Raw genomic sequence first — 26,210 nt, forward strand, 5'->3', positions numbered from 1 at the left:
AACACTCCTGGCGAAAAAAACGAAGGCCGCTGCTGGAGGGCTAAGAAATGTCATATCCTGCCCTAACCGGTTTGGCTCAGTGGATAATGCCTTGGCTGCAGATGACAGGGTCTGGGTTCAATTCTGACCAAGGGCATGTACCTAGGTTGCAGGCTCCTCCCTGGCCAGGGCCCATGTCAGAGCTCATGCAGGAGGCAATCAATCAAAGTGTTCCTCTCACTTTGATGTTTCTCTCTGTCTTTCCCTTTCTCTTCCACATTCTCTAAAAATCAATGGAAACATATCCTCAGGTGAGGATAAAAAAATAATAAAGAAATTATTATTATATGAAAGACACATCTTGAAAATGCCTAAAGAAAGTTGTCATTTTTTCATGGTAAAGGGACTGGAGTCTGTGTTGATGAAAAAACCTTGCTGGCTGCAGTGACTGGCAGTGGCTGCAGCAGCGGGGTGATGGGGCTGGTGCCTTCCCCTGATCAGCCCGGTCACCTCCCACAAAGGGAGGCCAGACTGTGGCTTAGGGCCTATCCCCAAGAGGAGCAGGGAGCGGGCCTAAGCCGTCACTAGGACATCCCCTGAGGGCTCCCAGTATGTGAGAGGGGGCAGGCTGGGCTGAGGGAGGGATACCCCCCCCGCCCGAGTGCACGAATTTCGTGCACCGGGCCCCTAGTTCCTATATAAAGAAAGCTCTTGCCTTAGCCGGTTTGGCTCAGTGGATAGAGTGTCAGCCTGTGGACTGAAAGGTCCCAGGTTAGACTGCAATCAAGAGTACATGCCCGGTTGTGGACTCCATCCTCATTGGGGGGGGGGGGGGGGGGTGCAGGAGGGAGCCGATCAATGATTCTCTCTCATCATTGATGTTTCTATCTCTCTCTCCCTCTCCCTTCCTCTCTGAAATCAATAAAAATATATTAAAATATATATATTTAAAAAAGCTCTCCAAAACATGTAACATAAATACCATCTTTTCTAAATAAAGAGGACAAGACTATAAAACACTAAAGCTATTCAAGTATTTTTAGACTACTGATGATATAACACAAATAGCCTCAAATAAAATCCAAAATTCCCTATCCAAACCTGCCAAAGCATGTACATTTCTAAAGTGTATAAACACATGCCCCCTGTTAAAACCACAACCAAAACATTCAAACCTGTTCCTTCCTGTTCTGAATAGGAAAGCAACTGGTTATCAGCAATTTATCTCTGGTTCAGTCAGCAAAAGCACACATTCTGCCCACTCCTTTACACAGTAAAGTATTTAAAAATGAAAATGCAATCAATTGCATTTAAGGAAAAATAATAAAATAAAAATGCAATTTAGCATAATGCTGACACATTGTAAGAATTCAAGTCCCTGAAAACTTGAATTCACAAAGTGTTTACTGAAGCAGAAGTATACAAATGAATAACATTTTCAACATATTCAGAGGTAAAAGGATTTCTAATGTGCTAATTAAATGTTAAAGACTAAGTCAGAATTACTAGAATATTCTGCTTAATCTGGATTTTACCATAAATGCACATATAAACATACATAATGCACAAATTAGCTTAAGAGTAACATTTCATATCTTAAATGTTTAGAACTGCTAATATCATTTTCAAACATAATACAGCAGGTGCTGGGGTTATGTCGGAGATCTGTTCCTACGGCCCGTAAGTCGGAACTCACCTACATAGTCACCTACGTCACTTACATGGAGCACATACACAGCAGTAATGAAGTGAAACAGTAAAAAAAATTTAAAAGAAAGATAACAATTCCTGACCTTTACTTGTGGCAAATAAATAATAAAAAACATAAAGCACTTATGTACATGCGTCAAAATGGAACTTTTTTTTTAATAAATAAATGGGAGATGGTGACGTAACCATGAAACGACATACATCGAGTCCAAAGTAACCCGAGGACTGTCTGTAGTGTTAAAAAGTGATGTTATTACTAACTCATATAACTGAAATCACCTGTCAAAAAACTTAGAGCATAAGAATTATACAGGGGCCCAGCCACTGGGCTCAGTAGTTGAGCATCAATCTATGAACTAGGAGTTCATGGTTTGATTCCCAGTCAAGGCATTTAATTCCCGGTTTCACTTGATCCCCAATGGGGGGGGGGGCCATGAAGAGGCAGCCAATCAATGGTTTTCTCTCATCATTGATGTTTCTAATTCTCCCTTACTCTCTGAAATCAATAAAAATATATTTAAAAAAAAAATTATACATGGTGGAGCAAAAGTAGGTTTATAGTTTGTATAAAAAATAGTAGGTTTATAGTTTGTATAAAAAATACAATAATCCTATATAATAAAAGCCCAGTGACTAACAGCGGAACGACCAGAACGACTGGTTGACCAGTCACTATAACGTGCCCTGACCACCAGGGGGCAGATGCTCAATGCAGGAGCTGCCCTCTGGTGGTCAGTGCGCTACCCCAGTGGGAGTGCCGCTCAGCTGACTGGGATGAGCAGCTGCTCCCGCTGCAAACCCTGGGCCGATGGGCAGGAACCCGGGCTCCTTCTCCTCATAGAGCTGACCCCTGAAGCTGGGAGGCGGGTTCGTGGCCGCTGTGGGACTGAGGCCTACTCCACTGCCTTTCAGTGCTATTGTCCCTGGGCCCGGCCCTGACCGGGTCCCCTGGAGAAGCAAGTGCGAGTGACACTGGGCAAGGCTTCTTAGCCTCATCTGCCAGACGATGGGCCTCTATGTCCAGGTCTCCAGGCGCAGGCTCCCTCTTCTCCCCCAGACAAAGGGTTATAACCACCCACGCGTAGATGCTTCTTTCTGTCGCTTGCTTGCTGTTTGTGGGGAGGCTGGATGAAGTAGAAGCCCCTGGGCTGTCTTCTTCCTGGCATGGCCTCTGTAGCATTTCCCCTCTTGCATGCAGCCCCACATTTCAATCTTCCTTCCCCTTTTCTCTTCCTCAAACTGTCAGTTTCTCCTTGTGCCTTTCCACTTGGGCACTTAATTCTTCCTGCATTTTCAGGCGAACGGCTGCTAAAGCCTCCTGTCGTCTCACATCATCAGGTTCCACACCAGCTGCTGCCCTGTCCAGCTGCCTCTGCCTGGAGGCCCTCAGGCGGGCAGAAAGCTTCTGAAAGACTGCCAACTGGAGAATGCAGCCGAAGACCATGTACTAGCTGAAGACCATGTACCAGCCGTAGGCAGCGAGCAGGGAGCCCACAGTGACATGCAGGAAGCGCAGCCCCTCTGATTCCAGAGCCCCACGCAATGACACCGCTCCCTGACTTGCTCTATGGTGGCCACAGTGCTGCCAGATCACGCCATGTCAGCTCCGGCTTCCGGCTTCCGACTTCCTGCCCCTACCCCTACCTAATTAATTTCCTTTCAATGTGCACGAATCTGTGCACCGGGACACTAGTTAATAAATCCTATAGAATGAAGAGCTAATATGCAAATGGTCACCACGCCCTCACGCCATCACAGCTCAGACACTGGGGAGAAAGGAATGGGGACCAGCAAGGCACAGGCACAAATGAGCTTGTGAGAGAGGAATGGGGACCAGCCAGGCTGTCTGCTAGAGGGATAAGCCACCCCCTCCGCGGTCCCGGGCACCTGCAGCTGCAGCCCGGGCGAAGCCGCCTGCCCACGGTCCCCTGTGGCTGCGGCCCGCCCGGGCTAAGCTGGCCGGGTCCCGGGTGCCTGTGACCGGCCGGAGGAGGGAATCCTGGGTCCCAGGTGCAGGGCGAGGCAGAGGTGGTTAGGGGTGATCAGGCCAGCAGGGGAGCAGTTAGGGGCGATTAGGCTGGTAGGGGAGCAGTTATGGGCGATCAGGCAGGCAGGCAGAGGTGGTTAGGGGCGATCAGGCAGGCAGGGAGAGGGGTTAGGGGCAAACAGGCAGGCAAGCAGACGAGCAGTTAGGCGCCAGTGGTCCTGGATTGCGAGAGGCAGTCGGACATCCCCCAAGGGACCCCCCTCCCATGCATGAATTTTGTGCACCGGGCCTCTAGTAATAATTTAAGAATAAACTCTGTGTTTTGCGTACTCACAACTGTAAACCTTTTGCCCCACCTGTAGTGGAAACTATTATTTAAGAGAATGGCATTTGTTTCTTGGATTTAGCCTCTATTTCCAATATCATACTCTGTCATATTTCCCTATATCTGTTTCTAATGAATGTTATGTAACATCAACCATATCAGTAACAATTTTTAAAGCTCAGTCTCACTTACTGTGGATTCCAAATTGTCCATCGTCAATAATAATTTCACTTTCTAGAATTGAAGGAAAATAGAAAACCTAGTTAAAATTCACAATGTATATGGACAACTGAGAGATTACCCACCTTAAGCATTTTTAAAAATATGAAATCTAAAATTTTAAAGCAGCCCAAAGTGAATAAGCATATTTATTGTAGCCCTCAATAAAGAATTCCCTTTTAAGAAGGCTATCAAACAATCAGTTCTTACATACTCAGTGATTATTTAGATGTTACAAGGAAGAGAAAGAGGACTCCTCAGATGGTGTCTAGAGGCACTGGGACAAACTTCACCCACAATTTGTGAGCCTGACAGATTGCTGGACAACAGTATTTCCTGGTTCATTTTTCAAACCAAAGGTCGTGGCACAATTAAAATGCTTATTCTTATGTAATGCATTTTCTGAACAAATCTAAAATGTAATTCTCCTCAAATCTCCACTACTCTCAATAGCCAACTAAAAGCTTTACAAACAGCATAAACTTACCTGTATACTCAGAGCTGTGAGGAACTATCAAAAGAGTAAGTTCTAGCACATGCCCTTCTAACAGAAATTTAAACTAAATAAGCTACTAAGCCCCACCTTCTGAATAACATACTAATTCCCTGCTCTTTCCTTTCCTGTTTACTTTACACATAGGTCTGAAATATTTGTCAAAATTAATGTGATAGTTCCCAAGGAAGATTCTCTGACAGATTTCATGGAGCTCTTAAGTTTAGAGCGTCTATTTTTCAGATATAAATTTCTTTTTAAAAGATCAGAAACATAATCATCCCACTTCTCACAATAATAAAATATATTTAACTGCAAGATGCTTCAAAAGGCAAATTATTTTAAACTACTCATACCTAATAATTTCCAACCTCAGTATAGAACTATTATAATTCTGAAATATGCTATCAGAAAAATCCTAAATACAATATCAAAAATGTATTAAAACATATAAAAAGAAAATTCAATAAAGAGGATGGAATGAGATAGCTGTTTAAACAAAACCTGTCTACTATAGGGTAAAGCAGAATCTCTCACTACTTTCTAAGCTGGTAACTAGAAAGCCAATTATTATCTTTACATTCTAATTTTCCTTAGACACTGAAAGATGCATTTCTCAGCAATGAGTCAATTTAAAGATGAATCGATAATTTAATGTATGTGAAATAAACTTCAAGTTTTAATCCAGTATGGAAAAGGAAATTAAAAAAATACTTGTATGAAGAGAAATGCCTTTTTAGGCATAATAAGAAAACAGAATAATGTTTTTTATAAATTGATCTGAATATCAATTTTAACATAGCCAGCAAGGTACTTAAGTAAATAAGGAGGAAAATATGTCTGCTACAACCAAGAAATTTGAATTTATTCACACAAATTTATTCAAGTATTTACTATTTAAAAATAAAAAACCAGAATAAATAGAATAACTTGCTCTATTCTCACTAAAGTTAAAAATGTAAGAACCTTTGTTTTTGTCCTGGCTGGGTAGCTCAGTTGGTTAGAGCATCATCTTGATATCCCAAGGTTTCGGGTTTGATCCCTAGTCAGGGCAGGTACAAGAATCAACCAATGAATGCATAAATAAGTGGAACAATAAATCAATTTCTCTCTTTCCTTCTCTCTCTCCTTTCCTCTTTCTCTAAAAGAAAAAGAAATTCTCTAAATTATCTGAGCAAGTAATCAATAAAGCCATGGATGCTCAGCAAAGAAGAATGTTACTTTGTAAACTTTGTCACTACTCCAAATAAAAAGTCTACAATAAATTAATCTAACCCTTCAAAATAAAAACAATTAAGCATTTCTAATAGTTTATAGAGAAAGGCAATTAAGAACTATTTAGTTTTGAAAGATTCATGATATGCTAAGTGAAAATTGACCTTAAACTTTAGAATAAAAATTTATTAAATCCCACTAAGCCATTGTGCAGCATATTAGTAACTTATGCATATGCCTCAAACAGATGCAGTTAATGCCCATACCTAAAGGGGTTATTGATCGTGGTTGTAGATGAGTCTCCCACTTGTGAACTATGACTTGACATGGACCACCGATAGTCTGCAATTTAAAAGTTAAATGTCTGCAATAATTTCTTATATCTTATATTCTACCCATGACTCCATTAGATGTTCGTGGCCTAAATTAATACTACATATGAAACCAAAAGATTCATCCTGTTAATTATCAATATTATACGCCCTTAATCAGGAATGTACTAGGTCACAAATCATGATGAGTGCTGGAAGAAAATGGGGATGAGAGAGTAAACAAAGAAAAATGGGATGAACTGGTACATAAAACTCATTCTTAAATCTGCCTACAATACTCGATTTTTTTCAAAGAAATTTTAATTTTTAACTGATATTCTGTTCTAAGTTAAAGTTAACCATAAATATAGCTTATGTTTGGTATATCAGCCAGTCAATGGGGTGTGTTACTGGGTAAAGCATCTCATCTTAAGTAACTCTTAAGGTGTTTGGATAAAGCCCAACTATCACAAGTTACTCAAGAAATGTGAGGACATAATACAGTTCTTTACTATATACATTTAAGAATAGTAAGTAGATAACGGGAAGAACATCAGATTTCTCCTATCACAGTAACCAATGTTTCTAAAGAGCACAGGAAACCCTAAAAGAAAGGAGACACACACGGGTAAATTTGAAGAACAAATTTGATAAAAGTGAAACTAACATCCAGTTTTACTTTTTTATGCCTTTGAGTTTCTAAATTCATAGTGTGATAACTCCTAATATTGTTCCCTATTATCAAGGTCTTTTACTAAGAAAATAAAACTTTATGTCAATAACATCTACACAATTTTTAAAACAAGAATGAACCTACCAACAAAGATTTCCGACATATAAGAGACTGAAGTATTAAATGCTTCCTAATTATCCTTTAATTACTTTTTAAATGACTAATTAAACTTATGTGTCAAAATGAAACCCTTAAGTACATATTTTAAAAGCAAATTTTGACTGTAACCTTCATGTCTTCTGAAAAAATGTAGTAAAATACAGGGATGCAAAAAGGAAAAAAAAAGTCACCCATTATCACACCACTTAGGGTTAATTATTATCAACATTTTCATACAGAATCCTCAAGCCCTTTTCTAGGCATATCTAAACATACTATTAAAAAGCCTAAAACATGTAAGCTTGTCTCTATATATTATACATCTTTAGATGGCATTAAATACTCTCCTATAACACGTTATAGGATTTCAATATTGCTATTTTTTAAAAAGTCGGCAAGTGATAACAAATAAGTAACAGATTAGGCACATTAGGTAATTAAACACAAGAGATAATTCTGCCACTTAAAATAACCAGAGAGCCTGGCTGGTATGGCTCAGTAGTTGAGCATCGACCTATGAACCAGGAAGTCACTGTTTGATTCCCAGTCAGGGCACATGCCCAGGATGCAAACTCGATTCCCAGTAAGTGGTGTGCAGGAGGCAGTCAATCAATGATTCTCTCTCATCTTTGATGTTTCGCTCTCCCTCTCCGAAATCAATAAAAATGTATTTTTGCCCTAGCCTGTTTGGCTCAGTGGATAGAGCATCAGCCTGCAGACTGAAAACTCCCAGGTTTGATTCTGGTCAAGGGCACATGCCAGGGTTGCAGGTTCAATCCCCAGTTGGGGGCGTGCAGGAAGCAGCCAACCAATGATCATCTCCTCTCATCATTGATGTTTCTATCTCTCCCTCTCCCTTCCTCTCTGAAATCAATAAAAATATTTTTAAATAATAATAAAAAATAAATAAAATAAACAATAAAAATATTTTTTAAAAATAAAGTTTAAAAATCTTTTTTAAACTTGCAAACTTTTGGAATTTGAAAACTAAAATAGCACTAGATCCTCATTCAAATCACTTATAATACGAAAAATGCTCATTTTCTCTTGACAAATACCTTCTTGTTATAAAGTTTACTTATGAATTGGTAGACTGGGTAGATGTTTTTAAAAGGTAAATGTGAAAACTGCTCATCTTAAAGTACGAATTTAACTTCCTTAAAAACTAAAAGGAGATGTATTTAATCCTACATTTCCTAGATTTTTTTTTTACTATAACTTTTTCCTGTTACAGTTTTCCAGTTTTTTTAAACATCAAACTTTTAATCTTCAAGAGATGCAAATTGCATACATTAAAAATAGGAATCATGTTTCTTAGCAATAATAAGCAGCCAGAGAAAACTAACCTATTCTTCCCATGTTTCCAACATACGCTACCCAAAGGGAAAAAAAATCTTCTTCACTAAAAGAGGGTATGGGTTTACATTCTTATAGAAGTTACTAATCAAAGGTAACTTAAAGGGTGCCATGTATATATTAAGGATTAAAAAGTAGGTAGAGGAGCCCTAGCTGGTTTGGCTCAGTGGAGAGCATTGGCCTGAGGACTGAAAGGTCCTGGGTTCGATTCTGGTCAAGGGCACATGCCCAGGTTGCAGGCTCAAAACCCAGTTTGTGGCATGCAGGATGCAGCTGATCAATGATTCTCTCTCATCATTGATGTTTCTATCTCTCTCTCCCTTTCCCTTCCTCTCTGAAATCCAGAAAAATAAAAATAAAGTGGGTAGAGGGAAAAAAAGACGTTTTTGTTTTAATTGATTTGTCAGGGGAACTTTACCATGCACATAAGAATAGCCCTGTTGATTAAGTATTTGATAGGGTATATGTTTTAGTAGTAATTTTAATTAACTCCATCCTCATATGTTTTAATTACAGCATACAACAATTTGGGCTTGAACAGAATGGAGTATTTGAGTAATCCAAAGGGCCAATTCAACAGATGACTTACAATTGTGTCTACTAGCATTCACACTACAAATCTGTGTTGTTTGGCACACAAAGTATTATAATATTGGAAAAAAAAAACACACCCAAGTTTTAAAATACCATGAATTTCCAAAATTGTTATAACTAATTTATTAAACTTTAGAAGGTCATCTTAAATTTTAGCTTACTGAAGTTCTTTTAAATTTTTTTTAAAAAACCTGAGCATTGACATATTAAAAATCTCAATAGTTACTCCAAAACATGCAATCCTTTTTAAGGCTCTATTCCATGGAAAACAATCATGATCTTAGAAAAAAAAGAACAGCTCTCCCTTCCTCTCTGAAATCAATAAAAATATAATAAGTAAAAGAAAAGAACAGCTCCATTCTGTAAAAGGCTGTTACAATTTTAAGCATTTTGGAGTTAAGTGGAAGGTGTATCTTTGGAGAAAAAAAGGAACAGTATCAGTCCAGGACAGTATTCCATTAGCAGTACTGGTGGAGTTATTTTACAATTTAGTATATATTAAATCAGATGATTGCTAGAATGTTTTCAAGCATGCATACTAACAACGACAACAAAAAAACACACAAAACAATAAAACAAAACAAAAAAGACACCCTAAAACTATGTTTCCACATACACACAAAAGTCTTACTGATTGCTTCTCAAACAATTATTGACATCACTAAGCTACATCAAGCACTGAGAGAAATTTAAAATATTATCCAATATGTAGACTGAAATTTTTGTTTTAACAAACCACCAAACAAATTATCAAATACTCATGTAATAGCACTGCTTCTAACTATCAAGAAAAATGTAAATGTGCACTTTTAATATTTACTAATTGTTTTCTTCCACTATTTTGGGGAAAATGTGCATGTAAAAGGATCTCTGAAGAATTTTTATCTATGCTGTCTGAGGCCAGACCATAGTTACTTAAGCATCACTATTTTTAATAAGACCATTAAGGAAAATGGTCACCTAGGAAGGAGTACAGCAAAGGTAGATGGATAGATATCTCTATACGATAGTTCAAATATGAAGTTAATAGCTGAGGGTATTTAGCATTTAGAATTTCATTATATTTAATAAACCACTGACAATAAATAAATTGAAATTAAAAGAACACCATCCATTTACAATAGCATCAAAAAATAAAATAAAAATATTTAGGAATATATTTAATTCAAATGTGTAAGATATATACACTTAAAACTACAAAACAGCCCAGCCAGTGTAGCTCTGGTTGAGCACTGACCCATGCCAGGGGTTGACCCATGCCCAGGGCTGCAGGCTCGATCCCCTATAGGGGGTGTGCAGGAGGCAGCCGATCATTGATGTTTTTCTAGTTCTCTATCCTTCTCCCTTCCTCTCTCTAAAAAAATAAAAATAAATAAAAAATCAATAAAAACAGCCCTGATCGGTCTGACTCAGTGGATAGAGTATCAGCCTGCGGACTGAAGGGTCCCAGGTTCAATTCAGGTCAAGGGCACATGCCCAGGTTGTGGGCTCGATCCCCAGTGGGGGGCGTACAGGAGGCAGCCGATCAATGATTCTCTCTCATCATTGATTTTCTCTCTCCCTCTGGGTGACTGTTAAATCAATAAAAAATATATATTTTTTAAAAATCAATAAAAATATATTTAATAATAAAAAAAGAAACCATTGTAAAAAGAAGCCAAAATAACCCTGGGCTATTCTAAATGAAAATCAAGAGAAATTAAGAATAAAATAAAAGTTTACAATGAATCTAATTATAAGTGAATGTTAACACCTATAAAAATTGGAAACAGAATGTTACTGCAAAATAAAGAGCTACACACACTGAGATGAAGGAAGCAGTTCAAAGACAATATAATTAAAAATTGGCTAACACTTCTGTATAAGGTAACTACCCTAATTCTAGCCACAAGAAAGAAGGGGTGGAGATGGGTTAAAGAAATGTTTAAATTGCATGTTAACTCAAAAATTACTTTGGTGAGAATGTGAAATTAATGGACTATGCAGGCTCATACCAATGCTTTCATTCCAGGAATATCTACTGCCTTTGATTTCTATGTTTATATAACTTAGTATTTTGATTTGTCACCAATAAAATTATCTTAAAATTCAACATATTAACCTTATTCTAATTCTACAAAGTATAAGAGAACGCGTAGCTATGAAAAATTAAGAGAAAAAGGACTGCCAGACTCAACTTCTAAACTAAAAGGAATATGCCAGAAGGAGCAAAATATAAGAGAATATGAATGGTAAAATTTTTACATTATTTACAATAAAATAGTAGCAATGGACCTAAGAAATTTATAGTTCAAACCCTTCATTTAAAAGATGAGGAAGCTAAAGTCTAAAGGTCAAGTGACAAGATCACAAGGTTTTTAGCTTAGGCTCTACAACTGCTTTAGATCACCTTCTAAAACTTTGACCAGTAAAATTAATCTTATTACCCATTTCAGCTTTTTAATGCTTTCATAATTACTTTGGTTTCCTATTATTTTTTATATTTATAACATATATATTCCAGTAATTTACGTCATTGCATGATTTTAAGATTCCTTGCACATTAGTTTTATCATTTGACAATGCACAATTGAGACAGTTTCATAATTACTTTTACTAAAAAGTAAGTTTCATTTAAAAAGCGCCACCAACTTACAAAAAAAGTGTCCCTTTAAGTTTGCATGTGGGGGGAAAGACCCTCTAGCCATATGCATGGGATTTTATGTAGGTATTTACTCTATTCCATGAAAAACATACTTACCATGGCAGCCCCTGCATCACACGGTACATGTGTACACGATACAGAGCACCTACTTAAAGAAACACACTCACCAACACATACTGTAAACTTTTGCAAGTATTACAAGGGGAAAAACTTGTTTCTTACTGTAAGCAGACTTCTTGCCAATTTTTTTCAAAGGCATTTTGGACTGATTTGCTGCTTTTGGTTACATTTTCAATGAAGAGGGGAAATACTGTAGATTGGCTTATTTTAACCTGTGTTGACAACAGTCTTACTTTAGAAAACTATGCCCAAAAGATTCATTATGATTTTTCTGGTCCAAATGCCCCTTTAAGTAAAATTTAGTTGATTTCACATGTTACAAATTTCACATACCAGGATCCACAAATAAGCTTTCAACGTCATGAGTGCTGTGGATCTATGTGTCTATGCATAATTGTTCAATATGTACTGAACAATTATGCCATAATGCATAATCCCTATACTAAGAAATGTTCTTTTTTTAAGTCATAAAGTGAGACTATTGTCAAGATAAGCCAACAAAATGATTAACCATAATGTAATTTAAGTTTAATTACTGAGTATTTACAATATATTCTCGGAATAAACGTAATAGGTGCAAAAGACAGCAGAAGTGGGTTTGTCAGTTTTCTTTTTTTATAATGGTGGCTAAGAGAATGAGGTAACAGTGGCTGCTTGCATTTTTCATATGTTACAAGTATTCAATGACCCTAAAGGGGAAGAAATTTTCTTAAAAGTTCTAATCCATTTTTTGTGTCCTAGGCTCCTGCCTAAGCCCTTGTTCACATGCAGCCCAAGTGTGCTCAAAGGTAAAACTCTGAAGGAAAAGAATCCTTCCAGCAAATGAGTATCTTTTAAACAGAGGAAAAGAATCAACTTTTTTTTTCTAAATACAAAAACACTCCCAAAATAATAAATCATTTTGAGCAAGCAGATTTAGATTCAATAGACTCCAAAGGCATTCAGAAAAGATCTTGGTCTGTCAAAACCATTGTTGAAAAAATCTAAGAGAAATTACTTCAGTTTTTAAAGAAGTTAAACAATGCAGCCACTAAGAGACAGCTGCTGTGAAATAATTTTTAAAAATAATTATTCACTAAAAGCTGGATATATACTCCTCTAAATGTACTTATACCACTTCACGATTAAAAAACAAAACAAAAAGAAAAACCTTGTAACTGGTTACTAATTAGTTTACAAAAGTTACCGAAAATACATACCTACCTATCAAGAATATTTATTTATCATTAAAACCTATATCATGATAACAATACTGCAACATACTTACTATTAGTCTTTTAAAAATTCCATTACAGACATCAGCTGTCTCTGAAGTGGCTACTTCCTTGCTTTTTGTACTAAAATGTTATTAATCTAGAGTTCTATTTTCTTTATTTGATCAATACAAACTCGTTTTACTTTTAATGTTTCCAAACTTAAATTAGTTGCTTTTGAAAGAAGTCTGCTAAAGAAACTGGAAACTAGGTGAAGAAAACATACCTTTGGTTCTAAAAAGCACCCTTTGAAGTAGCGATACTGAACTGATTCTCCTCTACTGAGTACAATAGTTGCTTTCCAAAACATGCTGTGAGGGGAAAAAAAAAAAAATTAAAACAGCTACATCAATACCAAACTAAAATGCATAAAGATTACATAATTCATAAAACCCCTCAAATAAGGTCTGTGACCCAAACCACTTATTTATTCCTGCACAAAATTTACTCCAGGCCTAATCTGTACCAAGCACTGGAAACACATTGATGAATGAGGCAGAAAGAGCCCCATCTTCAAGAAGATTGCTGTCTTGTGTGGGTAAACAACCAGGCAACATACACTCTAAGAGCTATTTGAACTTTCTGATGTGACAGGAAGTGCTGGAAGAGGCTTTTGGATGGGAGGTCTCAATGAGGAAGAACTGTCTTAGCTGAGACCTAAATGATGGGAAGAAACCAGCCATACAAAGAGCCAGGAGAAGTATTAAACAGAAAAAGCAAGTAGTGCAGAGGTGGAAACTAGAGTCAGGCTTTCCTAGCTAGAGATGTTACATAGCTGCTAAGAGGCTTTGGGGCCAAGGCCAGCAACTCATGTTCCCAATTGTCCCTTGTTCTGTCCTGCCCAGACTCTGGCTATTCTCCTCGCCAAGCAATCAGTATTTGTATCTTACTTGTTTCAACCCAATGTCCTCCTTTGAACTATGCTATTCTAAAATTCACTACAATTCATGATTAGAAGTGGTTATTAGCTTCAAACCACAGACCAGCGGCATCCAAAGTGTGGCTCCAAGGATGGTCAGTATCACCTAGGACAGTGATGGCGAACCTATGACACACGTGTCAGAGGTGACATGCAAACTCATTTTTTTGGTTGATTTTTCTTTGTTAAATGGCATTTAAATATATAAAATAAATATCAAAAATATGTCTTTGTTTTACTATGGTTGCAAATATCAAAAAATTTCTATATGTGACACGGCACCAGAGTTAAGTTAGGGTTTTTCAAAATGCTGACATGCCCGAGCTCAAAAGGTTCACCATCACTGACCTAGGAGCTTATTAGAAATGCAAATTCTAAAAAAAAAAAAAAAGAAAAAAGAAAAGAAATGCAAATTCTCAGGCCACACCTAAACCTGTTAAATTAGAAAATCGGGTGGGGGGGGGGGGGGCGGCCAAGAATCTATCATTTAACTGGTAACTCTGATGACAAACACTTAAGTTTGAGAGCCACTGTCATAGACCATTACCCAAACATTAATTCCACCTGAACAGTTCAGTGAATAAACGGCAGTTCCAAATGTTCTTCCATGTCACCAGATGGCTAGCACTGCTCCCCACCTGGCTGCCAAGACAGGCTTTAGGCATTATCCTTACTCTGACTCAATTGTAGTTCCTAAGAAATATCCACAGCCAGCTGTCACCCAAAGTCTTAGCTTCAGCTATCAGAAAAATATGGTAGTTAAAAAATACACATACCCTGACTTTTTCCTGGGAGACTCTGCTTTCATAGGTCTGGGGTAGAGCCTGATCATATGGAATTTGATAACATTTCATAGGGCATTGGTTATATGACTGGTTGAGAATCACGGCTCTAAAGCAAGGAGAGCAAATGCTTGGCATATGTACCCCTATTACTTTTCCCTGATAGGCTCAGAATCATTTTCAACATAGGACTCCAAGCAAACTCTAAGGTGAAGTTTATTTCCCATCTCTGCTACCAAAAAAAAAAAAAATAAGGGAGGGGGGGTGGCGGCAAATTCCCAGTATTATCTCATCCATAAAACAGTAAGCTACAGTGTATAAAACTAGCCCCAGATGTGCACACTATAACTGGTGGGAAGCTTTGAAAAATATACTGGGGCCCCTCTCTAATACATTATTTCTCAATCCAGGAAAAAGGCCTAGGAATATATATATATCTTTTTAAAGAACAGTTTATTGATTTTTAGAGAGAGAGGAAGATGTGAGAGTAAAACATCGATTGGCTACCTCCTGCATGCCCCCTACCAGGGATAGAGCTCAAGACCCAGACATGTGCTCTAAGCAGGAATCAATCTAGCAACCTTTTGGTGCACAGGACGATAGCCAACCAACTAAGCCACACTGGTCACGATTAGGCAGGTGTATAATTTAAAAGCCCTCAAAAGTTATTTTAATGTGTGCCTCTGGTTAACAACCACTAAATAAAGAAAAGAGATGGAAAGCAAAGCAATTAGTCTTTTTCACTCTAGTTCTCCAAGCAAATGTAGCAAAGTTAAAAATGAAATGGCACTGCTCAGTGAGGGCAAGAATGAACATAACCTAATGAAATTAAAAATAAACCAGGCAAGTGAGAAGGTTTAGTGCACCTGCATGATTTTGAATTGCCCTCAAATCCTCCCCAAAATCTATAAGGAGAGCAAGTAAAACCAAAGTGACTCACATTTTCTGCATTGTTAAGAAACAATACCAAGACCTTCAAATTAACTGTAAGTAGAAAAAAAACCCAACAAAGCTTTTGTCACCACAAGACTGTAGGTATGAAGAGGCTTAAGAGACTGTGAAAACGGGGTACAGAACACTTTGATGCGAAGGCCACCTATTCTCTATTATCTTCTTGTATAATTTTGTATTGCCTACTTCCTTTCTGCTTGTGAAGCTCTGTTTATCTGCCATATATGAATCAATATATTTCAGTGTATGCCAACAATGTGAAAAATAGCTGGTCTCGTAAGTTAAGTTGTTAGGTGTTACCTCATGTTATTCACATCACTTTGATGAGGCTGAATGAAATGGACTTAAGATAGGTGACAGGGAAGCTCAAAAGTTCTGAGCAGAGGGGTATTTTAGGAACAGTTCAGAAAAATACAGGTTTCACTTCATAGAACTGGCTGATCCGAAAAGTCAAGGGGAAAATAGCCACTTGAAAGGACTCAACATCCCATTCCTCTGTGATTCCAGTATCATTTCTCAATGAACTTTACTTGTGGCTGAGAAAATGTGCACACTAATGACAAATAGTGACAAGGATGTTCTATATATTTTTTATGTTTTTCTTTTTCTTTGCTTACATTAGGGTATTGTTTTATTTTCCTTTGCTTTGCCATCAGTGCTTCTCTGCTTCGAAGGACCAGTTTTTGTTTGCTCGTTTGTTTTACCCAATCTGTCCTGCAACAGTACCCATTCAACAAGGTGTGCCCATGGTGACATGCATGGATGCCCTAGCATGTCAAACTGCCATAAACATTTCCAAATGCTTGTTCTCAATGTGTATATTTCTCACATCATGCACTGTTTTTTTTTTAAGGTTTTTGTCTAACACTGGTCCACAAGCCACACTTTTAGTAGTGCTGCTCCATAGGAAAACAGAATTTGAGCTTCATAATCACCAAATTTAGTATTTCTCCCTAGGGGTATTGCATGTATTTATATACTATTTAGAATCTCATCTCTCCTTACCACCTCCCCCCCACACACACATACAACCCATAACATTCCCAGATATTCCCAAGTAGAGAAGCACCACCTTTGTTGACATTCACTGATTCTATCCTAACCCCTTTACTGTGTAAATGAGGTAACCGAGGTCTAGATATTAGATGTGCCCAAGACCACAGTTAACTGCAGAACTGAAACCGACACCCAGATCTACCTTTCCCAGCCCAGTGCACCAATATACCCATGCTAAGTTTAGTGCTGTATTTAATGTTCATAGTGAACTCATTTCATTACCTTAGCTTAACTATCTAAACAAGTACGTGCTCCATTCTGTTACTTTTAGTTAATACTATACACATCTGAAAAAAAGTTACTTTAGAGCAAAAATTAAATCTTTTATCAAGAATATGTACTGAGAAACCAAAAGATACTGCCTAAAAGTTAAAAAAGAAAAGAAATAGCAATATAAGTCTATTATTTAGAAACTAGAGGCCCGTTGCACGAAGAGATTCGTGCAATAGGCCTTCCCTTTCCCTGGCTGCCAGCACCGGTTTTCCTCCGGCACCCGGGACCCAGGCCTTCGCTGCTCCAGCCGGAGCCTTCTGTCTCACTCTGCCGCTTCGTGCCTATGTATGCAAATTAAACACCATCTTTGTTGGTTAATTTGCATACTCTCCTAATTGGCTGGTGAGCGTAGCAGAGGGATGGTCAATTTACATGTTTGTCTATTATTAGGTAAGATGTGGTGGTACGAGAAAAACCAACTAAGAGTTGAAAATGGTTATCTGAGAGGTAGAAATTGAGGAACATGAACTTTTTCCTCACAGCAAACTTTGTAAAGCTATTTCACTCTTTATCATCTACATACATGTGATAACTTTGATAAAAATTAAAATTAAAAGAAGAAAAACATACCAAGTCATCTTAGACAGCCCCCAATTTATAATCTGAACATTGCAATTATTCTGTAACCTGACATTTCGATGCTTACCTTTCATCTGTCTCATTCTCTGGAAGGAGAGCCACAGCATTTTGAGGATTCCAGTTTCCCAAAGCATCACAGCTTCCACATATAGCAAAAACTTCTCCTAAAGAAACAGAACACCAGTTACAGTGGCATAAATAGAAAAGTTCCCACTTTTAGTTTTAAAGATCAGTCAGTTGTATTACTTTGACCGGATGCAGAGTACCCTTTAGCAAAGATGGAGGACCCCACTGGAAAGGTGGGTTTAGATTCAGGTATTACAAGCATTGCATTATTAACTTGACCCACCTTTACATACCCAAAACCAGAGAAAAAGAGGGATGTGGAGGAATGAACTTTCCTTCATTTGTTCAACTATTTATTGAGCCAATAAAAAGCACCAAGATCACTGACTAATCAAACCATAGTTCCTGCCCTCTAGGGAGCTTCCAATTTAAAGGGGCAATCGCTAAATGCATACAAGTATTCTAAAGAAATAATAATTTATATTTCCTGAAATTCAAACAGTAGCTATTAGCAAGTTAAAGATCAAGAAAATTATCAGTGGGACAGAAGCAATGTAACAACAATAAATATCCTAAAAAAAAAAAAAGACATTGAAAAATCTAGAACACCTTATAAAAATAATGACTGTCATCAGAACAATTCTCATCAATAGACAAACCAACATATAGTTATCTATATTTGCTAAATTTCATTTATTTAGCAAAAGTCTAAACCTTCTGCAAGGCGGGTGTGGCTCAGTGGTTGTGCATCGACCTATGAACCAGGAGGTCACAGTTTGATTCCTGGTCAAGGCACATGCCCAGATTGTGGGTTCAGTCCCCAGTAGGGGGCAGGCAGGAGGCAGCTGATCAATGATTCTCTCATCACTGATGTATCTCTCTCTCTCCCTCTCCCTTTCTCTCTGAAATCAATAAAAAAATATATTTTTAAAAAAGTCTACCACCTTCCTGGATATAAACACACGGAAGTCTTTGACTTATATCAACACTTTCTGAATTAATATAATTAAAATTCATAAAGAAAAATATAATGAACTGAACCCAAATGATAAAGGTCAAGACAAATTCCTCCACATTCTGATAGTAGCTCGGTTTCTAGCTTTAGGCACTACTCTGGAAAAACTAGAATTACAGTTGGTTTAGCCACCTGCATGAGCATTTTGTAAGCTTGGGCTATAAAACCTAACTAAAATTATAGGTATGAGAGTCATTCAGGAGTTTTCAGAGCTCTAAATACACACGTAAAGCACAGGGTGATTGAGTACAGAGATTTCATGTCAAAATATTTGAAATACTTATATCCTTTAAAGTAACCATATTTCTTATAATAAACTTAGGTTATTATACCTTCCTTGATTTTTCTTTTTTAAAGGATAAATAGGGACCTTAATCTAGTTGAAAGTATGGGAGATTACAGTAAAGAGAGTTAAGTGGGGCAGAACACAGATCTAGAGGAAATAATCTGAGAAAATCCCAATGGTTCTAGAAAAGAAATGCAACAGATTTGAGGAACTGCCTAGTATAGCCAGAGTATATTAAACAAGGAGGTATATAACCCAGGTATGATACTGTTTTGACATGCTATCTTACATAAAAATTATTTCACACTGCTTAAGTAGACAGCAAAAAAAAACACAATAAAGCTAAAAATAAAAATTTATAAATTGGGAAAAAAGTTATCTTAACCAAGTATTTTTCTAATTTCTTGCACTAGCAAAATTTCCCTTATTTTTATGCTATTTAAAAATCATAGCCCAATTATCTTTGTCATACGCAAAATTAAAATCACAGCTTTCTTGGAAAATTTTAGTTTTTTTGTTTGTTTTTCCCTGCGTTTACGATGCTCCAAGCACATTTCTGGTATCAGACAAGCCATAAAGATATTTTCATCTAACAACACCTCCATATTTAAGATTAACCAGATAAGAAAAATTCTCATTTACAATACCTGGAAACAGAGTTCCTCTTATTTCAAAGGTAACCTGAGAAGGTGTCATTCTGATGGATTTATTTGAGGATGTCGTGCTAGGAAGAAAAAGAGAAGATGTCATTTATAGTATATGAAAATATTAGCTCTAGACAGCTATACAAAAACAAAAATGCTGTCCATTATCACTTTTGAACAAACTTGTCAGCTTCTTGGTCCAATAAAATTTATGATGTGAATATAAAGGAATGTTTTGGCCATTTAAGCTAAAAAAAATTTTTGTTAAGGTATACCATTTAAAGTTGATTATGTTTTTCTATTTTGTTAGTATACATGCTTTATAATCTTCAATATAAATATTTTTAGGATGGCAAAAAAAAAAAAATCTTAACTTGTGAGCAAAAGACTCCACAGACCTTATATAGAGACTGAATTACTTAGGAAGTACCTAGCAAGTTTTAGGGACTTAATGTTACAGACCTGTTCCATAAGAATATATGGACCATAAAAATTGCAAAACAAATGTGACCTTTCCCCCCCCCCACCCCTTTTTTTTTTAAAGGATGCAGATTCTCTTGTCACATACTTTCTCTTCTGATAAGCAGCTGTTCTAAACTCAACCTATCTTTCCTGGACAGGCCCACGTTATGGTGAAAGGAAAAAAACGATAGAGAAAAATAGAGGCTCAAGAGAGGATTTGTACCTTAACAGAAAGATTTTTAACTTCAGTAACAGGAAAACAACCAAAAAACAAAATATCACCCACTGAAACAAACTAGTCATGTTCTGCAACAAGTTTGAGAATGTGCTTCTTAGTAACTAATGACAAACAACCAAACACCTTCCGCTACAAGTCACTCTTCAGATTTTCTCTTTATTATCCTTAGGACCATCAAGTCCAGTTCTGCAGACTTAAATTTAGAGTATCAACTTTGCAATTTATTACCAAACCCTGTATTTGATTATATATATATATATAATATATATATACCTTTCTTTCTAAAGTTTGAACTTCATTCATAACCCTAATTCTCCTACCAGTATTTTGGCTTCTAAATCTCCATATTCTTGGAATCACTTTGATTATTTACAGAAATCTAAACCCCTAAGTCTTTAATGTCTTTAATCAATTATCCACATTTTTTCTCTCTGAATTTTCACTTCTTTGCTATTTCCCCCAGCCAAATCAATCTGATTTAAGTACCTGAGGGACGATAGGAAATAGGTTTCTTTTTAAATATATAATGTCAATTCTCAAGAAGGTTATAGAATTTAAATATAGAAAGAACATGCCTTGGCCGGGTGGCTCAGTTGGTTGGAGTGTTGTCACACACACCACAAAATTGCAGGTTCGATTCCCAGTCAGGGCATATACCTAAGTCCTAAAGAACCTTTCATAGTGATTCATTCTTCTATATCCCCTTTGTTCTCCCTTGGCTCCCTGTGAACACAAGCACTACTCTGCAATGGTCATTTAATAAATAACTGCTACTACACTTCTAAGACAAGGCAGATAGATTTATAGTAGTGATTCTTACTGGAGGCATTTTTTAAAAAAATTTTATGAAGTGAATATACAGTTTATTTTTAAATTTTTCAATTATAGCCAACATTCAGTATTATATTCATTTAGGTGCACAGTCTAGAGCAGGGGTGGGCAAACTTTTTGACTCGAGGGCCACAATGGTTCTTAAACTGGACCGGAGGGCCAGAACAAAAGCATGGATGGAGTGTTTGTGTGAACTAATATAAATTCAAAGTAAACATCATTACATAAAAGGGTACGGTCTTTTTTTTTTTTTTTTTTTTTTAGTTTTATTCATTTCAAATGGGCCGGATCTGGCCCGTGGGCCGTAGTTTGCCCACGGCTGGGTTAGACATTAATATAACTTATGAAGTAATCCCCCTGATAAATCTAGTACCTGCCTGTCACCATATATAGTTAACACAATATTATTGACTACATTCCCTCTGCTGCCCCTGTGACTGTTTTGTGACTACCAATTTGTACTTCTTCATCCCTTCACTTTTTTCATCACCCCCCAATTCCCCTCTCACCTGGCAACTATCAGTCTGTTCTCACTTGGAGGCAATTTTGCCCTCCAAATGTCGAGAGACATTTATGGTTGCCACAATCAATCTGGGGAGATGTTCCTGGCATCTAGTGGGTAGAAGCCAGGAGAGCTGCTAAACACCATAGAATGCACACAGAACAGCTCTCCACACATAACTGTCCAACTCCAAATATCAACAGGGCTGAGATTGAGAAACCTGATCTCTAATTAATTTGTATCCACAGGGGGCAGCTATGGGGATCAAGAGTGGAGGCTCACCCTGGGTGGATGGCTTAAGTTTGTTGGAGCAATGTCCTAAAGCACCAGGGTTGCAGGTTCGATCTCCAGTCAGGGCACATATAAGAATCAACCAATGAATGCTATATAAATAAGTGGAATAAAATGCATCTCTCTCTCTTAAAAAAATCAATAAATAAATTTTCAAAAAAAAATTTTTAAAGAGTCCAGGCTCAATGTTAGCTATAAACTATATATCATCCCATTTATATCAATCAGAAAATGTAAATGTTGAATATATATAAACAGGACCATCAGTCAATGTGGCTTCATGTTATACTTGGATAAAGACTTCCCTATTTAGCAGCTTGACCACTTCAGTTAGAAAACCCAAGACTGCACTGGAGAAAAATCTGTCCTTCCTCAAAATAGTTTCTAAGCTATCTAATCTACTTCCTTTTTTGTTGTTGTTGTTAATCTTCACCTGAGGATATTTCCAGTAATTTTTTTTTTTTTTTAGAGAGTGGGAGAGAGAGGGAAAGACAGAGAGAAACACATCAATTGGTTGCTTCCTGCATGTTCCGGGGACCAGGACACTAATCTACTAGTACTTTCTAAGAGTAAACATGATCTATTTAAAGCACATACATCCAGTTCTAACACTACTGAAAAATATCCTCAATCTAAAAATACCTTAATTGTTAACCACTCCAAATAGCCTATAATTATCCAAAAATCTTAATAGTTCTCTTTTGCCCTAGCCGGTTTGGCTCAGTGGATAGAGCAACAGCCTGCAGACTGAAGGCCCCTGGTTCAATTCGGATCAAGAGCAAATGCTAGGGTGTGGGCTCAATCCCCAGTAGGGGGCGTGCAGGAGGCAGCCAATCAATGGTTCTCTCATCATTGATGTTACTATCTTTCTCTTCCTCTCCTTTCCTCTCTGAAATCAAGAAAATATATTAAAAAACATATACATATTAAAAAGTTCTCTTTTAACATGACATCTGATATGAATCTGAGTATATAACACTGAGTACAAATATTTCCTTTTCCAATTAATAAAATGGCTTATTGAAGCACTGCAATCTTCCATTTAAATTTATATCAAATAGAAACCTTAAGGCTAGCATAAAAGCTCAAATTTTATGTTTCTGAATTAATTTTGAGACATAGCAAAAGCTCCATTATCCAGCAAAATTGCTGAATAACCAACCTCGATCTCAACCAATAACATACTTTAACCCAGTGTTTACTACCACAGTTCTCAACTAAGGAGAGTCTTGTCCACATAATTACAGTACATAGTTATTCAAAATTGATCAATTAATAGGTGAATACTATTTTAACCAATTTCAGGGAAATCAGATGTAATTATTCCCATGCATTAAATTTAACAACTGATAAAAAATTATCTCTAAATTTCTACTGCATTAAATGAGAAAATTATCTAAATTTAATTTAATAAAAGGGAAATCAATTGGTCATTAAAATTGAGTCTCTTATTCTTAAGGTTGTTTATAAGAGTGGCTATAGTAACTTGGCTGGACACAGCTGCAGTAAATGTACTATACAAAGCTAAAAAGGCACAAAGATAACCCCACAAAACTTCCCTAAACGTCAACAAAGCATCATCTTCCACTTATATTGCCAAAAGTAGTATAATTCTGTTTAATTTCCACCCCATATCCCCCAGTTTAATACCATACCAATAAAAGCCGGGAGAGCTGCTGCTACAGCAGTTTACTTGATCGTGGACAGAAGCCAAAATTCTGGTGCAGGATTGAAGCACCCAAGCACCAGCTATCACAAAAACAGTGGTGACTAAGTAAAATACTGTTCTGTGGTGAAAACACAAAATTTACACACCCAATAACACTTCCTCTTCGTTAAAAACAAAACAAAAAGAAACAAAAAACCTTGAACAGGGGAGGTCTTCCAAATATACATAAAATAAGATGAAAAATGCTACATACATGAGCTGACTGTGTATGTAATTTTATATATCATTTAATCAACTCACCTATCACTCTTTTATAGACTGCTTCCTGACAAAGGTTTTTGGTTTTTTAATATAACCTCCATTTCGTGCTTTTAGATAAATATTAAACAGCATTCTTATCTGAGATTTTGAGTAGCATTTAACACTACTTTAATATTTTTTAAAGACTCAAGCAACTAGCAAAATATGACATCGCAACTTATATTTTAAAATATTTGAGTTTACACTACCTAGCAAAATAAATTTTACTCTCTTCTTTTAGTCAAAGAAACTATTCCAATATGTGACCTTACTAGTTTACCAGCTTAGGGGACAAAAAGGAGATTTAAGCAAACCAAGGTATAAGAACATTTTAACTTAGAGCTAAATTAAAGACATATTTTTAGCTAAAACATGTTTCTCTCGCCAAAAAGAACATCTCTCACTGTTTTCCTCTCCCCCAATTTTTTTTCAAAGAAAAAGCTGTTTCCGATTCTCTTTGCTCTTTCCTAGACACCAACAGCTTTGAGTATCATAACTGACTGTAAGAAAGGACTATAGGAAATGCCTACATTTTCCTGAGTTAATTTCTTTGGTGGAGAACCATTATGATCCCACTACTCTGACCACAGTATACTTTGAGTCAATGTTTTAGTAAAATGTATGCAGACATGAAGAAATTTTTATTAAGAAAGGATTTCTGGATTTCCTTAAGCCAAGTTAATGCCTTAATCACTTTCTAAACAATGCAGTAAAGTCTTTCGAAACGTTTTCCTTTTCACATATACTTCATATATTTTTCTTGGTTAAGTTAAACACAGAGATTTGATTCATCAATCTACTTTTTGTACATACAGTTTTACTCACTTTGCCACTGTGAGATTTATTTTGTGGTCATTATTTCTTTCTTTTTTTAAAAATATATTTTATTGATTTTTTTTCTTACAGAGAGGAAGGGAGGGAGATAGAGAGTTAGAAACATCGATTAGAGAGAAACATCGGTCAGCTGCCTCCTGCACACCCCCTACTGGGGATGTGCCCACAGGCAAGGTACATGCCCTTGACCGGAATCGAACCCGGGACCCTTCAGTCCGCAGGCTGACGCTCTATCCACTGAGCCAGACCGGGTAGGGCAATGTGGTCATTATTTCTTTAAGTCCAACTTTTCTAAGTCTTATTTTGTCTAGAATACTGGCTCGCCCTAGTTCTTTTTAAAATTAATTTTAAAAAAATTTTTTGAGAGAGAGAAACGAACATCAGTTTGTTGTCGCACTTATTTATGCCTTTCTTGGTTGCTTCTTTGAATGTGTCCTGACTGGGGGATCAATCCCGCAACCTTAGCACGTGTGACCAACTGAGCCACCCGGCCAGGGCCTCTCCAAACCAAAAAACAGGTAGGACCTTGTGCCGTTCTACCTGTTTATATTGCGTGACCTGTAGCCAGCACATTAGGAGTTTGGAAAAAGTACTGATAGCTGGTATTTACTTTTTAGCTAAGTCACAACTGTCAGAAATGTAGCAAGATGGAGAAACATGCAGGGGAGGAGTGGAGGGCAGGAGCCGGGGAGAAAAAGGGGGACGGGTGAAAGACGAGGATCAAGAAGACATCATAAAAAAAAAAAAAAAAAGGAAGAAAAAACAGCAACACAAAAACATCCTCAGGTCCAAACATCCTGCCTGAGGCCAGCAGCTCCCCTCTGCCGGTGCCACATCGGACTCCACAGCTGCCTCAAGGTGACAGAATTCTCTACAAATCAGGGCCGCATTGAGGGCAGACCTCCTCCGGAGCAGGGCCGCGGGGGGGCAGGGGGGCTGGCGAGGTACCCCGTGGAGGGAGGCTTTCTCCCCCATCTCATCGGGCAAACGAGAGCGCGTTGGGGAGGGAGAGCTGCCGTCTTCAAACTGTGCCGAGGCACCGCAGTCTGTCTATTCCTGGAACCTTTTCCTGGGAGAGCACGGCACTTGGGTTTCTTGGAGTAACTGGATTATCCAAGCATGGCCTGGACCTCGTGCTTAGGGCAATGGCTGAAAATAAGCGGCTGTCAAAACACCGCGACTCAGGGGTCGATGAAGAGCGTGGCGGGGGGGCGGGGGGCCGGGACCCGCGGTGGGTGCGGGTCCTGCCGCTGCATTTGTGTGTCCTCGCTCCGGAACTCGGTCCTCCGTGTACTCCCGGGGTCCTAGGCTCTCTGCATGCCGGTAGATCGAAAACACTTCACAATGTTTCCCCCGAGAGGAACTAAGCGCTAGCCAGCCAGCCCAGCGGAAACGTGGCAGCAAACAATAAAAGTCGAATAAAGATGGTACCCGCCGACTTACCCAAAGGAACGTCCAGGCCGGTGTTTCCCCG

At 37.6% G+C, this 26,210-nt stretch overlaps 1 protein-coding gene across 5 annotated transcripts in view; it reads right to left on the reverse strand.

Annotated features, from left to right (window-relative positions):
* Positions 1-19,689, reverse strand: part of GPCPD1 (glycerophosphocholine phosphodiesterase 1) — a 56,907-nt gene extending 37,218 nt beyond the window's left edge. For 4 of the 5 annotated variants that reach the window (XM_023760245.1, XM_023760246.1, XM_023760247.1 and 1 more), the window contains exons 1-5: positions 19,613-19,689; positions 17,666-17,762; positions 13,265-13,349; positions 6,195-6,270; positions 4,194-4,235 (exon numbers count right to left, since the gene is read on the reverse strand). In XM_023760245.1, the coding sequence (XP_023616013.1) occupies positions 4,194-4,235; positions 6,195-6,270; positions 13,265-13,349; positions 17,666-17,762; positions 19,613-19,661 (349 nt within the window). In that variant the 5' untranslated portion in view covers positions 19,662-19,689. Of the gene's footprint in view, positions 1-4,193; positions 4,236-6,194; positions 6,271-13,264; positions 13,350-17,665; positions 17,763-19,612 lie in introns of those variants that run through there. The other variant, XM_023760248.1, reaches the window with a different exon arrangement.
* Positions 19,690-26,210: the final 6,521 nt, after the last annotated feature.

This window comes from Myotis lucifugus, unplaced genomic scaffold (assembly GCF_000147115.1).
Source record: "Myotis lucifugus unplaced genomic scaffold, Myoluc2.0 scaffold_178, whole genome shotgun sequence".
In the NCBI taxonomy this organism is placed as follows: Eukaryota; Metazoa; Chordata; class Mammalia; order Chiroptera; family Vespertilionidae; genus Myotis; species Myotis lucifugus.